General features: G+C 38.8%; 1 protein-coding gene across 3 annotated transcripts in view; it reads left to right on the forward strand.

Moving 5' to 3' along the window:
- The window catches only part of LOC118711147, a 78498-nt gene that overhangs the window by 12613 nt on the left and 50411 nt on the right, over nucleotides 1-15474 (forward strand). For all 3 annotated transcript variants that reach the window (XM_045576557.1, XM_045576558.1, XM_036424111.2), the window contains exons 6-10: nucleotides 1325-1424; nucleotides 3584-3627; nucleotides 4639-4716; nucleotides 8572-8768; nucleotides 14429-14493. In XM_045576557.1, coding sequence (XP_045432513.1) covers nucleotides 1325-1424; nucleotides 3584-3627; nucleotides 4639-4716; nucleotides 8572-8768; nucleotides 14429-14493 — 484 coding nt within the window. The remainder of the gene's footprint in view (nucleotides 1-1324; nucleotides 1425-3583; nucleotides 3628-4638; nucleotides 4717-8571; nucleotides 8769-14428; nucleotides 14494-15474) is intronic.

The following is a 15474-nucleotide window of genomic DNA, read 5'->3' on the forward strand; positions in this document are numbered from 1 at the left end:
ATAGTTCACAGTCTGACATTCCAAAAAAATGTAAATGCCCATGGAATTCATAAATTGGAATGTTTTGATGCAAAATGGAATAAGCATATTAAAGAAATGAAGACAGTATAAAAACCAGAGCAGGGAAAAGCTTTCAAAGAAGGCTTAGGTGGATTTGAATAGAAACCAAATAAACTTTATTAATCAAACATATAGTCATTAAAATAAAATTTTAACAGGTAAATTAAATAGCAGATTCAATACAATTAATGGAAGATTAATGAATTGGAAAATGGATCTGATAAAATTTATTAAGATCAGCCCAGGATAAAGAGTCATAAAATGAAAGAGAAATTAGAGATATGATGATAGAATTATAAAGTCTAATTTCCTATCGAAGAATGACAGAGAGAATATAAAGAACTAGAGGCCCCGTGCATGAAATACATGCACTCAGGTTGGGGGGTGGGTCCTCAGGGAATGTCTTACTGCTGGCTTAGGCCCACTCCCCTGGAGGCAGCAGTAGGACATCCTTAGCACTGCCACGGAGGCGGGAGGGGCTCCTACCACCATTGCTGCACTCACCAGCCATGAACCTGGCTCAGGGCTTCTGGTTAAGCGGTGCTTCCCCTGTGGGAGTGCACTGACCACCAGGGGGTAGCTCTTGCAGTGAGCGTCTGCCCCCTCATGTCATAGTGACTGGTCATTCCATTGTTCGGTCGATTTGCATATTAACCTTTTATTATATAGGATGGGGAAAAGCAATGTCCAGAGACAATGGCTGGGAATTATTCAGGGTTGATGAGATATATTTATCCACAGGATCAAAAGAAAAGTCAATCTTAAGCAGATTAAACAAAAAAGATATAACACCGTGCAACTGTCTAAAACTGAAAACTAAGATTGTAAGAGCATCCAAAGAGAAAGGCAGTACACAAACATCGATACTTAGACTGATGACACACCTCTCAACAACAAAATTGGATACCAGGAGATTGTGAAATAGTCTCCATGAACTAAAATAACTGGCCTTCCAGAATTGTATGCCCAGACAAATTGGCATTGTAAAATGGCTGGATGTTCACGGAATACTTGATAAACAGTTACACGGGAAATACTGATTTAAAAATAATGAGAAGAATGGAAGTATCTGGGAGAGTGTTTTTGTCCACATCATTTTATGCCTGGAATTACTTGAAATATATTTGAGTCATTGGACAAAGTGATAAGCAGGTGTGTGTGTGTGTGTGTGTGTGTGTGTGTGTGTGTGTGTGTCTGTGTTTAATGAAAAGCTTTGATCTGACCTGGGTGAGAAACAATGACAGGGATGTTCTATTTCCCAAAGAGCAAGACCCATAAGCAGGGCCCTGGACCTGGGTGCTGATGTTGTTCTGACGGGGCGCTGCGTGGACAGTGCTCTCGTGCTGGGACCCCTCGTTCATGCTGTAAGTTGCCTGGGAAAACATAATTGTCACCATGAGCTTATCATCTTTGTTTTGCTTACTAACACACACTCAATTTTCTTTGGCCATTGCAAAGTGTGTTCAGGTGCCAATTTGTTAACTTCAAAATATTAAAAACAAGCCAAAAGTAAATAAATTGCTTTCCTATTAAGAGGTCTAATATGTCTAGTGTGCCAAAAGACACACAGTGAATTTCAAATTTGATTTTATATATTGATGTTCATTAAAATATGGTAGAATATTTTATTGTTAACTAAGTTCTTCAGATGACCATGTGAAACTGGTTTATATATGTGTGTGTGATCGGTGTAATAACTCCTGCAGCTTTTTATTCAATACCTTAGGATCCTTTAAAAATCTTAAGAGTTTTTGAGAACACTTCTATATGTTTGGGGACTACTTTGCTTATGCTAATTTTTTAATAGTAGTTTTTTTCTAAAAATAGGTGCATTAACCCCTTCCTGGTCAAATTCCTAGTTCTTGGTGTGCCTCCATTTAATCCCTTAGGAGCTTGAGGTTCTTTGTTGTAAAATATTCTCAAGTCAAATCCAGCTTCTCAAGGGCACTGGAGGCTTTCTCTGCATATGGAGGGAAAATTGTAATTGTATATAGATAAAATGAGCCATCTTTTGGGCATCTTAGATCTCCCTGTTCATCCATTCAGACCCAACCCAGTGTCTAACTTTGTTTTTTTGAAATTGTGTTCTTTAGTTTTAAGTCTGTACTCTCACATAGGTGGCTGCTACTAAAGCATTCATATTGGTCCTCAAATCTATATACCTTTGGGCCCAGCAGACTCTTCCTTCTCTCCCTTTTCCAATCGGCTTATTTTTTTTTAAAATATATTTTATTGATTTTTTACAGAGAGGAAGGGAGAGAGATAGAGAGCGCTAGAAACGTCGATGAGAGAGAAACATCGACCAGAAACATCCCACTGGGGATGTGCCTGCAACTAATGTACATGCCCTTGCCCGGAATCGAACCTGGGACCTTCCAGTCCGCAGACCGACGCTCTACCACTGAGCCAAACCGGCTTCGGCCCGCTTATCTTTTTAGGGCCTACCTTTTCCTCTCTTTTCTGCCTCCCACTCAGGAAGTACTGTTCTTTGTAATGTTGGTTTTGCTAATACTTGGAGCAAATTAATGTTGGTTTTGCTACTACTTGGAGCAAATTGTATCCTCTGTATACTAAGAGGCTTCCAGTATTTATCATTATCTTTAGTTCTTGGCTGCATACTTAACAAGGAGTCCTGTTGAGATCTCTAATGTTCTCTTTCTATACTGTTCTCTCTATGTGGTAATCTATCCTGCAAACTCTAGTCATCCTGGTCTCCCTCGACTCTCAGCTCCTTAACTCAGGGAACCTGCCAGCTTCCATTTTGATTCCCTCTCCCAGCATTGGGCTTGGAAACTCAATCACAGACCCATCTCATTTGTTTCAACTTGCTTAGTTAGGGGTCACTAGTTTCTATTGCCTGATGTCCAATGTCTTAAGCACTGTGGTTTCGTATGTTTGTTACCTGGCTTTTTGGTTGTTCTAGGCATTGGTTTAAATGAGATCCAGGTTATTCCATTTTGTCCAGAGCAAAATTCTACTTCATGTTTTTCTGAGAGGTTTTTGTTAGTCTCTCTATATACCGTATTTTTCGGACCATAAGACGCTCCGGACCATAAGACGCACCAGTTTTTAGAGAAGGGAAATGAAGAAAAAAAGATTCTGAAACAAATAGTGTCCTAAAATATTTTATGTGCATTAAAACCCAGCATCACAGTCATAAACACATGTAATCAACCCTGTAAAGTAAAAAGCAGCATTTAGAACCATTTTAGAGCCGGGCAAGCACACAGAGACCACACAGAGCTGGGCAAGTAAAAAAACTTTTTTTTTTAAAGTATATGTGTAGGCTATATTTGGACCATAAGACGCAGGGACTTTTTCCCCCCACTTCTGGGGGGAAAAAAGTGCGTCTTATGGTCCGAAAAATACGGTTACATATTTGAATCTATGCAATAATCTTGAATTACACTTTAGTTCAAGTAGGGAATAGATTTAGCATATAATATGTAAAGATTCTATATCTAATTGGTGAATTATAAATAAAATAATTAATTTTTGTGGGTGTCTTTTTCCCCCCTCATAGTTTGGTTGGAAAAGCAGTGACTTTGACTTATTAGCCGCTGGAAGGTAAGTCCAATAATATTAGTAGTGATTTTCCTCTTTTAACTACATTACAGTAAAATTTACTCAAGCTTTTCAGAAATTAAGATATATGTGTCTGGTAGGTCTCCTTAAATGCATTTTAAACTGAACATAATTGTATTTCTTTAATACTACAGAGTTTTAAAGCTGAGGAAAGATGTCTCCTAAAAATATTGAAGAAATTTTATGAAACAAAGTAACCATTGATTGAAGAAATTTTAAGTAACCATCGTTTATTGAGTGTCTACCTACTATGTGACTTGATAGGCACTTCACAAAATTATTTTTTATTCTCACAATTTTCTTATTAGGCAGATGTTGTTATCCCCATTTGAGAGAGGAGAGAATTGATGCACATTAGGGTTGTGTAAGTTGTCCAAAGTCACAGAGCTAGTTATGTGGTGGAGGCTGGGTTCACACAGGCCCAATAATTAAACTCGAGTGTTTTATTATCCCAGGTTGTCAGCTCCATAAAGAGCTTTAGATCTTCCAGATTTTTGAAGAGTGAGTTTTCATAGTAGACATATTGATAAGTTTTAGTTCATTAACATATCAAATAGGATGGTAATATTTTATATATTTTCTCCTCTATTCTATAATATAATGACAATTTAATGTCACATTTTAACTCTGGTAATAACTTACATGTGGAAGCATTTTGCAGTTTTCATGATGCTTTCACATGTTTTTATTTTAGTTAATGCTCACAATCTTATCAGTGATGCATTAGTCCCATTTTGACCAGTCTGTCACTTGGCTTAGGTTCCCTGATTCTCAGACCAGGCCATTTTCTGTTATTCCAAACTAGCCTTTCTGCAGCATTACCCTGATTTGTTAAAAATAAAACAAAAATGACCAAAGTTTTTCTTACTTTTATGACAATGCCTTCACATATAAAATTTCATTTATAATATTATTTTATATCTGGGAAGGCATTGAAAAATTTTCTCACCATATTAATGCTATTTTTTATTGTTGTTGTTGTTTGCTTTGTAGCCTTGCAGGCCATCTCATTGAATGTGGTGCTCAAAGTACCGGTGGAATATTCACAGATTGGCATTTGGTGCCAGACTGGTAAGGAGCTGTATTTTGTATATACATATGCTATAGCATGGCATATAACATCTACATTTATAAATTTTCCTAGAGGAGAGGGCTCCCTCAGCCCAGCCTGCACCCTCTCACAGTCCAGGACCCCTCAGAAGACATCCCCCAAGGGATCCTTAAGGCAGGAGAGGCTCCTACCACTGCCGCTGCTGCTGCTGTGAGCCTGGCTTCTGGCTGAGCAGCTCCCCTTGTGCAAGCGCACTGACCACCAGGGGGAAGCTCCTTCATTGAGCATCTGTCCCCTGGTGATCAGTGTGCATCGTAGCAACTGGTTGTTCAGCCATTCAGTTGATTTATATATTAGCCTTTTATTATATAGGATTTTCTGTTTGTGAAACTATAATTATTGTTATTTTAAAATTTGAATTGTTTTTATTTGTACTATATATTGCCCTTTATTTGTATTGTGAAATATAGGCAAACTTTTTACCCTAGTCCTCATTACCTTATTAGAATCCAGAGCTAAGTTTGAGGAGAATTCTTTTTGGCATGTTAAAAACTATTCTTCCCTAAAATAACATATTATATTTTATTATGGTCTCTAGTTTATTATTAGGCTGAGCTATGTACCTATTTGGGGTTGAATTATACCCCCCCCCCACCCCCCAAAGATATGTTGCAGTTCTAGCCTCCAGTGCCTTAGAATGTGACCTCATTTGGAAATAGGGTCTTTACAGTGGTGATCAAGTCAAAATGAGATCAATAGGGTGAGTCTTATTCCAAAAGGACTTTTGTTCTTATAAAAAGTAATTTGGAGCTCTTGGAAGACACATACAGAGAGAAAACAATGTAAAGATCCTGTGAAGAAAGAATTGGGTGATGCATCCACAAACCAAGGAACGCCTGAAGCTAGGAAAAAGGTCAAGGAAGGAAGGATTCTCCCCTAGAGCCCTCAAGAGAGCTTCACTCTACTTGTCAGCCCTAGGAAACGAATACATACCTAAATAGAAACAGAGTCTCACTTTCTTAGAACTAAATACACTAAATATACTGAAACCTTGACATTTCAGAACATGCTGGTAAATTACTTTTTCTTTTTAAAAAAAAAAATATATTCTATTGATTCTTCACAGAGAGGAAGGGAGAGGGATAGAGAGCTAGAAACATTGATGAGAGAGAATCATCGACCAGCTGCCTCCTGCACACCCCCCTCCAGGGATATGCCCGCAACCAAGGCACATGCCCTTGACCGGAATCTAATCTGGGACCCTTGAGTCCTCAGGCCGATGCTCTATCCACTGAGCCAAATAGGTCAGGGCAAATTACTTTTTCTATAATCCTGTTCCATCTAGGGCTATGTTGTGAGAAGTCTCTTGATCTCAACTCTAAGAAGCTCCTACAACATGAGCCAACTTACTAAGAAGAAGCTTGGTATAATGCATAGGCCTTTGCTTCTAATGTAAATTAAGAATCTAGAGACGACTTTGCAGACCCCTGTCAGTCTAGTCAGTGGCAGTCTCTTTTGAGTCTTGTTGCCTACTCTTCCTCTCAACTTTGTCTAGAGTCAGGCAGGTGCTGCTCAGTCTTCTTTCTAATTCTTCCTTCTTCTCTTCCTAGGCTGTCATATGGTGCCAGACTAGTAGGAAGCAATAAAACTTGAGACTTATGTCACCAATGGGAGATGTGTCCTTAGGCCTTTGCTCTTAAGGTCTGAGTTCTCTCCCTCAGAATGCTCATCTGCTTTTGCAGTGTTGACACTTGCATGGGAGCAGATGACTTCCAGATTTATATCTACTGCCCTGCACACAACTCTGCTAGGAATACCTGAATAGATTTGCTTTTGTTTATAATTTTATTCTTACCTTAAACTCATCAGCCTGTATTGAAGTCTTGTATATGTTTTAAAAATATTTTTTTTATTGATTTCAGAGAGGAGGGGAGAGGAAGAGAGAAATAGAAACATCAATGATGAGAAAAAAATCATTGATTGGCCACCTGCACGTCCTCATTGTGAAATTGAACCTGCAACCCAGGCAGGTGCCCAGACTGGGAACTGGTTCATAGTTTGACATTCCACCACTGAGCCACGCCAGCCAGGCAAAACTGTACATTTTGACAGTAATATTGTTGGTCTCCCACTGACCTAGTCTCTGGTGATCTTTTTTCTTCTTCCTTAGACTCCCTTTATCTCATTAATCTTCAATAAGGTCAATTTTCAATGCATGTCTTTCACTTCTTTCATATTTATCCACATTTGTGGGTTTCTTATGTAGATTCTGAAGACTATCTTATCCTATATAATAAAAGGGTAATATGCAAATTGACCAGACAGAAGGACGGGTCAACTTTGATATGCACTGACCACCAGGGGGTAGATGCTCAACGCAAGAGCCGCCCCCTGGTGGTCAATGTGCTCCCCCCGGGGGAGTGCCGCAGCCACAGTGGAGCTTGCTGCTCCTTAGTGCTGCCTCAGAGGCGGACAGGCTCCCATCACCGCTGCTGCTGCTGCTGCTGCTGCTGCTGCGCTCACCACACTGGCGGGCTCATGGCTGGTGAGCACAGTGGTGCGTGGTAGCAGGAGCCTCTCCCTTTCCACAGGACTAAAGACCCCTTGGGGGATGTCTACCTGCCGACTTAGGTGGTGGACATCCCTGAGGGGTCCCTGCCTGTGGGGCTGAGGGAATCCCCTCCCCCCAGTGCACGAATGTTGCACACTCGGCCTCTACTTGTCAGCCCTAGGAAACTAATTGGTTTCCATGCCTCTTGCTTCCAGTGCAACAGCTTTTCAACTGTGAAACAGATTAGTGATCCTAGATTTCATCATCTTGGCCTTATCTGTTCAGCTAGGTTGTAAACTCTTTAAGGGCACGGATCTTTGCATTCCTACAGTTATCAGCTACATCTCTTAGCTCATAATAACAATCAAGGAACATAATCTCTAGAGACATTGCTTGGTGTCCTGGTTCTGCTACTTCCTACTCCATGAGATGGGACAAATTACTCAGCCTTTATGTGCTTCAATTTATCCTTCTACAGAATTAGGGCGCTGGTAATATCTATTGTCATTGCATTATTATGAGTGACATGTAGTACGTTTTTAATCAAGTTTTTAATAAAGTGTTCATTTTTATTTTATCGCTTTGCACGACTCCTCCCCCTCCTTCTCTCCTTCCCCTTCCCTTCCCCCTTCTAAAAATCAGTGGGGAATTTCTTTTAAAGGTCATGTTTAATTTTTATTGCATTACTAAGTGACCATTTCAGAAGCAAAATAGGGTCATATAACTCTACATTCTCTAAATTAACCTTAACCCCCCTTTTTGTTTATTTTTATGCTTCTTAGTTAACAGAAGATCAACTTTATAAACAAATAGTTCTTTGAGAGCTGAGGCCCAAATTTCACCATTTGGGCTTTATAATTAAGGGAGGGAGGGAGAACCCAGCTGATCACCAATGGAGTAAGCCGTGGTCAATCTGAGACTTATTAGGGACCAGAAAAATTTGATGGGGCAGAAATCTAGTGATGTGCAGCCCTCTAGATGTCACAGCTCCTGCCGTCTCATAGGGCTCCTCATCGCTTCCCATCAAGAGGAGGGAGCGACCATTTCCAAACCTTCTGAAAACTAGTTCTCTGAATTTTTATACTAAATATTCTTCCATTCCTCTCAATGTGATTTCTTTCTGTTTGGCTCCCAGACAACACCCATATTCAGTTCATATCATACATGAGTAAACCGTCATATGGTTTTAAAAGGTAATATGGAAAATGCACAGATTTGGGTTATTGTTATTCATCAAATGTATCGTTTGGTATGATGTAATATCTTGTCCTGAGGCTGTCTTCCAGGCTGTTGTGAACTGCAGTGTTCCCTGATTTCCACCCAGGCACAACATAGGATTTCCCGTACTGGAATGCTTTCCTGATGGACAGTTCACCCTCTCCAAGCCCCCTGGCACTGGGGGAATGGTCTCCTTTGGCACAGTGGCTGAGCAGCTGGTGTATGAGATTGGTGATCCTCAGCGTTTTCTGTTACCTGATGTCACTTGTGACTTTTCTCAAGTCTCCATTACTGAAATTCCAGGTCAGTGACTAATAAGGTCTTGTGTTCAAGTGTTACATTCTCTCCCTTTCTCCCTAGAAGTTTTTAACATAAAATTGTAATTGTTTTCAATTCCAGTATCATCTTTTCTAAGCCAGATGTGTAGATAATTTGAAAACTCTATGTCAGTGGTTGGCAAACTACAGCTCGCGAGCCACATGCGGCTCTTTGGACCCTTGAGTTTTTAGCAAAGGCCAGCTTAGGAGTACCCTAATTAAGTTAATAACAATGTACCTATCTATATAGTTTAAGTTTTAAAAATTTTGGCTCTCAAAAGAAATTTCAATCGTTGTACTGTTGATATTTGGCTCTGTTTACTAATGAGTTTGCCAACCACTGACTTAGCTAAATAGAGATGATTTTTAGTTTGCAATTGCTAAGAATGCTATTTAAGGTACGCCAATGGTAGGCTACTTATGGAAAATGTAGGAAGCCAAATGGAATATGTTTCATTTGGGAAAAAATTACTAAATCCCTGAAAAAAGTCTAAATGGAGCAAACATTAGTCAATATTGTTTGAATTGCTGAAGCAAAATAAATAAATAAATAAGATTTTCTTTTGGGTAAAACCTTCATATTTTTTGAAAAATTTAGAAGAGTAGCAGTTACTATATACACAAAGTTTAAGACATAATTTTTTATGTCTTAAACTTTGTGTATTTAGGTAGGGACATTGTTATTAACTTAATTAGGGTACTCCTAAACTGGCCTTTGCTAAAAACTCAAGGGGCCAAAGAGCCGCAGTTTGCCAACCACTGAGCTAAGTAGTAAGATGATACAGGAATACTTCAGAGGTATTGCAAGTTTGGTTCCAGATCACCTCAGTAAAGAGAATATAGCAGTAAATCAAGTCACAAATGTTTTGGTTTCCCAGTGCATAGAAAAGTTATGTTTATACTATACTCTAGTCTGTTTAGTGTGAGATAAGATTATATATTTTTAAAACAATGTATATACCTTAATTTTAAAATACCTTTTTGCTAAAAAAAATGTTAACCATCATCTGAGCCTTCAGTGAGTCGTGATCTTTTGCTGGAAGAGGGTCCTGCCTTGATGCCAAGAGCTGCTGACTGGTCCGGGTGATGGTTGCTGAAGGCTGGGGTGGCTGTGGCATTTCCTAAAAGAAAACAACAGTTATGTTTGCTGCATTGACTGACTCTTCCTTTCACAAATAATTTCTATGTGCCCTGCCATGCTCTTTGATAGCATATTACCCACAGGAGATCTTTCAACATTTGAGTCTGTGCTCTCAAACCCTGCCGTTGCTTCATCAGCTAAGCTTTTGTAATATTCTCAATCCTTCGTTGTCATTTCAACAGCCTTTATAGCATCTTCACCAGGAGTGGTTCCATCTCAAGAAGCCACTTTCTTTGCTCAAACACAAGAAGCAATTCCTTATCCATTTAGGTTTCATGATGAGGTTGCAGCAATTCAATCCCATCTTTAGGCTCCGCTTCTAATTCTAGTTCTCTTGCTATTTCCACCACATCTGCAGTTATTTCCTCTGATGAAGTCTTGAATCCCTCAAACTCTTCCATGAGGGTTGGAATCAGCTTCTTCCCAACTGCTGCAAATGTTGATATTTTGACCTCTTCTCATGAATCATGAGTGTTCTTAATGGCATTGAGAAAGGTGAAGGCTTTCAATTTACTTTGGGCAGATCCATCCCTGTCTCTGGCAGCTATATATAATAAAATGTATTTTATAAATAAGTCTTGAAAGTCAAAAGTACTCCTGATCCGTGGGCTGAAGAATGGATGTCGTGTTAGCAGGCATAAAAACAACATTAGTGTCTCTCATATTTTTTCAAAGAGAGGAAGTGGGAGAAAGGAGAGAGAAAAAAACACACACATTAATTTGTTGTCCTACTTATTGATGCATAATTGGTTCAATCTTGTATGTGCCCTGATTGTGGATTGAACCTATCGATACAATGCTGGCATATTGGGATGACGCTCTAACCAACTGAATTACCTGGCCAGGGCCAACACTAATCTCTTTGTACATCTCCCTCAGAGCTCTTGGGTGACCAGGTGAATTGTCAATGAGCAGTTATATTTGAAAGGAATCTATTTTTGTGTGAGCAGTAGGTCTCACCAGTGAGCTTATAATATTCAGTAGAACATGTACCGTATTTTCCGGCGTATACGACGAGTAAACAGATATACTGTTGTTTCACATATAAAGAACAGGAAGAGTAGATTTAGCCTAATGTTTAAAGGCCCTAAGAGTTTCATAATAATAAATGAGTGTTGGCTTTAAATTAAAGTCAGGAGCTGCATTAATGCCTAACAAGAGAGTCAGCCTGTCCTTTGAAACTTTGAAGCCAGACGTTAACTTCTCTTCGCTAGTTATGACAGTCACAGGTGGCCTCTTCTTCCAGTAGAAGGCTGTTGCCTTTGTGTGCATTGGAAATCTGGTGTTTAGTGTTGCCACTTGCATTATTTTAGTTAGATTTTCTGGGTAACTTACTGCAGCTTCTACATCATCACTTGCTTTTTCACCTTGAACTTCTATTTTATGGAGATGGCTACCCTTACACCTCATGAACCAACCTCTGCTAGCTTCCAACTTTTCTTTTGCTGCTTCCTTGCAGCTTTCAGTCTTCATGGAATTGAAGAGAGTCAAGGCCGTCCTCTGGATAAGGATTTGGCTTAAGGGAATTTATGACTCTTTTGATCTTCTATCCAAACCACTGAAACTTTCTCCATATCAGCAATGAAAGCTGTTCCACTTTCTTATCAGCCATGTGTTGACTGAGGTATCACTTTTAATTTCCTTCAAGAACTTCCCCTTTGCATTAACAATCTGGCTACCTGTTTTGTACAAGAGGCCTAGCTTTCAGCCTGTCTCAGTTTTTTTTACCCACCTTCCTCACTAAAGCTTAATAATTTCTAATTTTTCATTTAAAATGAGAGACTTGTGACTCTTCATTTGAATACTTAGAGGCCATTGTAAGGGCTTTTAATTGGCCTGATTTCATTATTTTTGTGTCTGAGGGATTAGGAAGGTCCCAGAAGAGGAAGAGATATGGGAACAGCTCTTCAGTGAAGCAGTCAGAACATAGACATTTATTAAGTTTGCCATCTTATATGGGCACAGTTTGTGGCTCTTCCAAGCAATTACAATAGTAACTCAAAGATCACTTACCTGAGATCACTATCTATCTATCTATCTATCTATCTATCTATCTATCTATCTATCTTTCTATCTATCTAAAGCCAGCAACCAGAACTCCGTAATGACCAGTCACTATGATGCCCACTGCGGCCAGCAAACTGGCCGATTAGAGGTGGGGCTAGCTGGCCAACCTCTCATGGCCCCTCCCCCACTGCCACTGGCCCCAGGTGGCTCCTCCACCCCATTCTGGGGCACAGCTGGCCACTGCACTGCCCACAGACCCTCCCCATGTATGGCCCCACCCCCTAGTAGGCCTCTCTATCCCAATCGGGGACCAGGCCTGCCAGCCAATTGCTCACAGCCCCTCCCCCAGGCCAGCCCGGCCCTAATTGGGCTCGATCAGGGCCAGGCTGGCAGACCCCATCCATGCACGAATTCCTGCACTGGGCCTGTAGTAATAAATATAATCATGAAAGACTATGAAATGTTGCGACTTACCAAAATGTGACCCAGATAAAGAAAACGAGCAAATACTGTTAGGAAAATGATACCAATAGACTTGCTGGGCACAGGGTTGCCACAAACCTCAATTTGTGAAAAGTGCAATATTTGTGAAATTAGGTATGCCTGTATTCATTTATTATTTCTGATGTTCCTCTCTTTTTTCTATGTCTCTAAAGTACTGTTTCTAAATATGTAGTTTAAACAAAGTATTCAATACCAGATAAAATGTGACAACTTGCTCTTTAAATATGTGGAGAACAACCAAAATTGATCTGCGGCTGCTTCTCTCAGAACAGTCCCAAGGCTGCTATCTCAGGGAAATCATCACTGTTGCCATTATGCACTGCACATGGCCTTTTAAAATGTATAATTTGTACTTATGGTGCTTTAAAATGCGGTGGTCGTAATGCAATGTAAAATAACTTTAATTAGTATATTTATTCTTTTTCCACTTCAGTCTTTTTAAAAAAATAATAAACTCCCAGTGAACTTTTATCCTGTAAATGCCCTGACATGACATATTTGAACTTAGTATGAACTTTCACATGAACTTTTAGTTATCCTCTGAGAAGTATAACAGATGGAAATTAGGCAGATTTTTAAAATATTTTCAGATGCTGTACTTTGACATGTTTAACAGAGACAGCGAGGCCAGCTATCTCCGTCCGGTGTTTACTTTGCTGACTGTATGGTACTGTAGGCTGTTTCGTTATATTATATGCCTGAATTAAGAGGTTTGGGTTATGTATTTTTGTGTGGCTTTTTGATTTTAAACCTTGATACTTGTGGATACATTTAAAGACAAAGCTAACCTGGGTCATAAAATGTAAGAAACTCTAAGACCTTTATTGAACCTATTGCAATAATATTGTTTCAAATCATTGATATATGAGACAGGGCCTTTTAAGGTTCATTTCAGGTTGTAGCATCTGAATCAGATATGTTTTTCACTTTGAATGGTTTGCAGCTAGGAATTCAGTTCAAAATGCATGGGGTTTCCGAACGGTCACTTGAGAAAGGAAGAGGAAAAGTAATTGAGCACCACTGTTCTACCAGCACTGCCATGGTGTGAGATGGGCTCCTTATAAGTATTTCACCTACAGCTCTCTTCTGAGGTAGTGTGTATGTTCATTTTACAGTAGAGGAAAGGGAGGCGGAGAGGTTGTGTAATTTGCCTGAGAGCACACAGCTAAACGGGGATTTAAATCTAGGTCTCCCAGATTTTCCAATCCTTGCTCCTTCAACAATTTTGTGATCCCAGAAACAAAATGGTTGTTTGATCAAATAGATACTAAAGCTAAAAGTGTGACAAAGCTATAATAATCCTTGTTTTGACAATGTAAAGTTTTCTTTATTATTGCTTGCACAAATATTGTTAAATAAGTTAGATTTAAAAACTCTCAGAATGCTTTCAGGGATAGGAAGATAGTGACTAAGATTTTTATTCCCTTGAAAATTACCTATTGTCTGCAAAATTATGATATATCTTATCACATTTTCCAAATAACGCAGGCATGTATATTATTTATCCACTGATATACATCTTCTTGCTTAGAATCAATTCTTATTAACACCCACTTTGTTTTCATACCATGACTTTACTTATCCTGAGTAGTGTTTTAGATGTTACTTTGTTCAGAAAGATGATGTGGATATAGACATGTAAAGTGGCACACAACCACATTATGAGATGAGAATGTCAACTGTGTTAGCTGTAATTAGCCCAACTTCTCTGACACTTCACTGAGTAATGACAATTTTATTGATGAGGCTAATAAAGATCTTTTCATTTCACAGGGATGAGTTCAAAAGCTTAAAAGGCCAGTTGTGATTTTGTCAATGATGTAATTTAAATAGGTAGCAAGTTAAAATAAGTATCATGTCTTGGTTTAGGGGAATTTCTAATATTCTCCGTTCTTTAAATTTTGAGTTAATTTAAAAAACACAACCGTGTATTAAAAATAATGAACAGATTTTGTACTAAAAAAAGTGATCCTGATTTTCTCTTTAATGTTTAGGTGTTGAAGGTGGAGCAGTGCGGGTTCAAGGAGCAAAGGGGTCACTTCCTTCTTCCTTTTACAAGGTCTTTTCTCTTGTGTGATTTTGTTACCTGCTTTGAATTCAGGGAGGAGGCACATTAATTTCCCTCTGTGCAATAGATAGGAGATTTAATTAGGCATAAAGTATTAATTTCCTGTAGAAAGTAGGCAGAAATATGGGGAGGGGAGGACAAGCCCACAGACCATCTTTGATTTCTTGATATTGGTAAGATTAATTGGTATATTTAAATTCCAGAACTTATGCTACGGCATTCCTTAAATTTAGGGTAATCATTATTTATATGAAACTACAGGTGTATATGATAGTACCACAATTACAAAGCACCATAAAGAAGGACCAGAGGATAGGTTTTGAAGTATTAAGACAAAGAACATATATCTGTATGATATTAAAAATAATGTTACTATTTTACATGTGATATATTCATGGCAGAAAACAAAATTTAGGCCAATGTGCTTTTTTTTTTAGGCTGTTGCTTTAACAAGGACTCTGAAGGCTATGAAGTGATGCTCTGTCTAAAAGTAAAGCATACGCCGAGACCGGTTTGGCTCAATGGATGGAGCGTCGGCCTGCGGACTGAAAGGTCCCGGGTTCGATTCCGGTCAAGGGCATGTACCTTGGTTGCAGGCATATCCCCAGTAGGGGGTGTGCAGGAGGCAGCTGATCGATGACTCTCTCTCATCGATGTTTCTAACTTTCTATCTCTCTCCCTTCCTCTCTGTACAAAATCAATAAAATATATATTTATAAAAATAAAATAAAATAAAATAAAAAAAATAAAAGTAAAGCATCCGTTTTCTAAAAAAACAAACTGAAGTTTTTAAAATGGATTTGTTATTTATAATCTACAAATATTCTAGTTAGGACTTTTTTATTGCAAGAGACAAACTAGAAAAAGCAAAAATGTGTGGCAGTCACATACAAATATAAACACATATTTAGATATTTTGATTATATTAATTTAACATTAGAAGTATTTCTTCATGATTAAATACTTTCAACA

This window comes from Pipistrellus kuhlii, unplaced genomic scaffold (genome assembly GCF_014108245.1).
Source record: "Pipistrellus kuhlii isolate mPipKuh1 unplaced genomic scaffold, mPipKuh1.p scaffold_m20_p_8, whole genome shotgun sequence".
NCBI lineage: Eukaryota > Metazoa > Chordata > Mammalia > Chiroptera > Vespertilionidae > Pipistrellus > Pipistrellus kuhlii.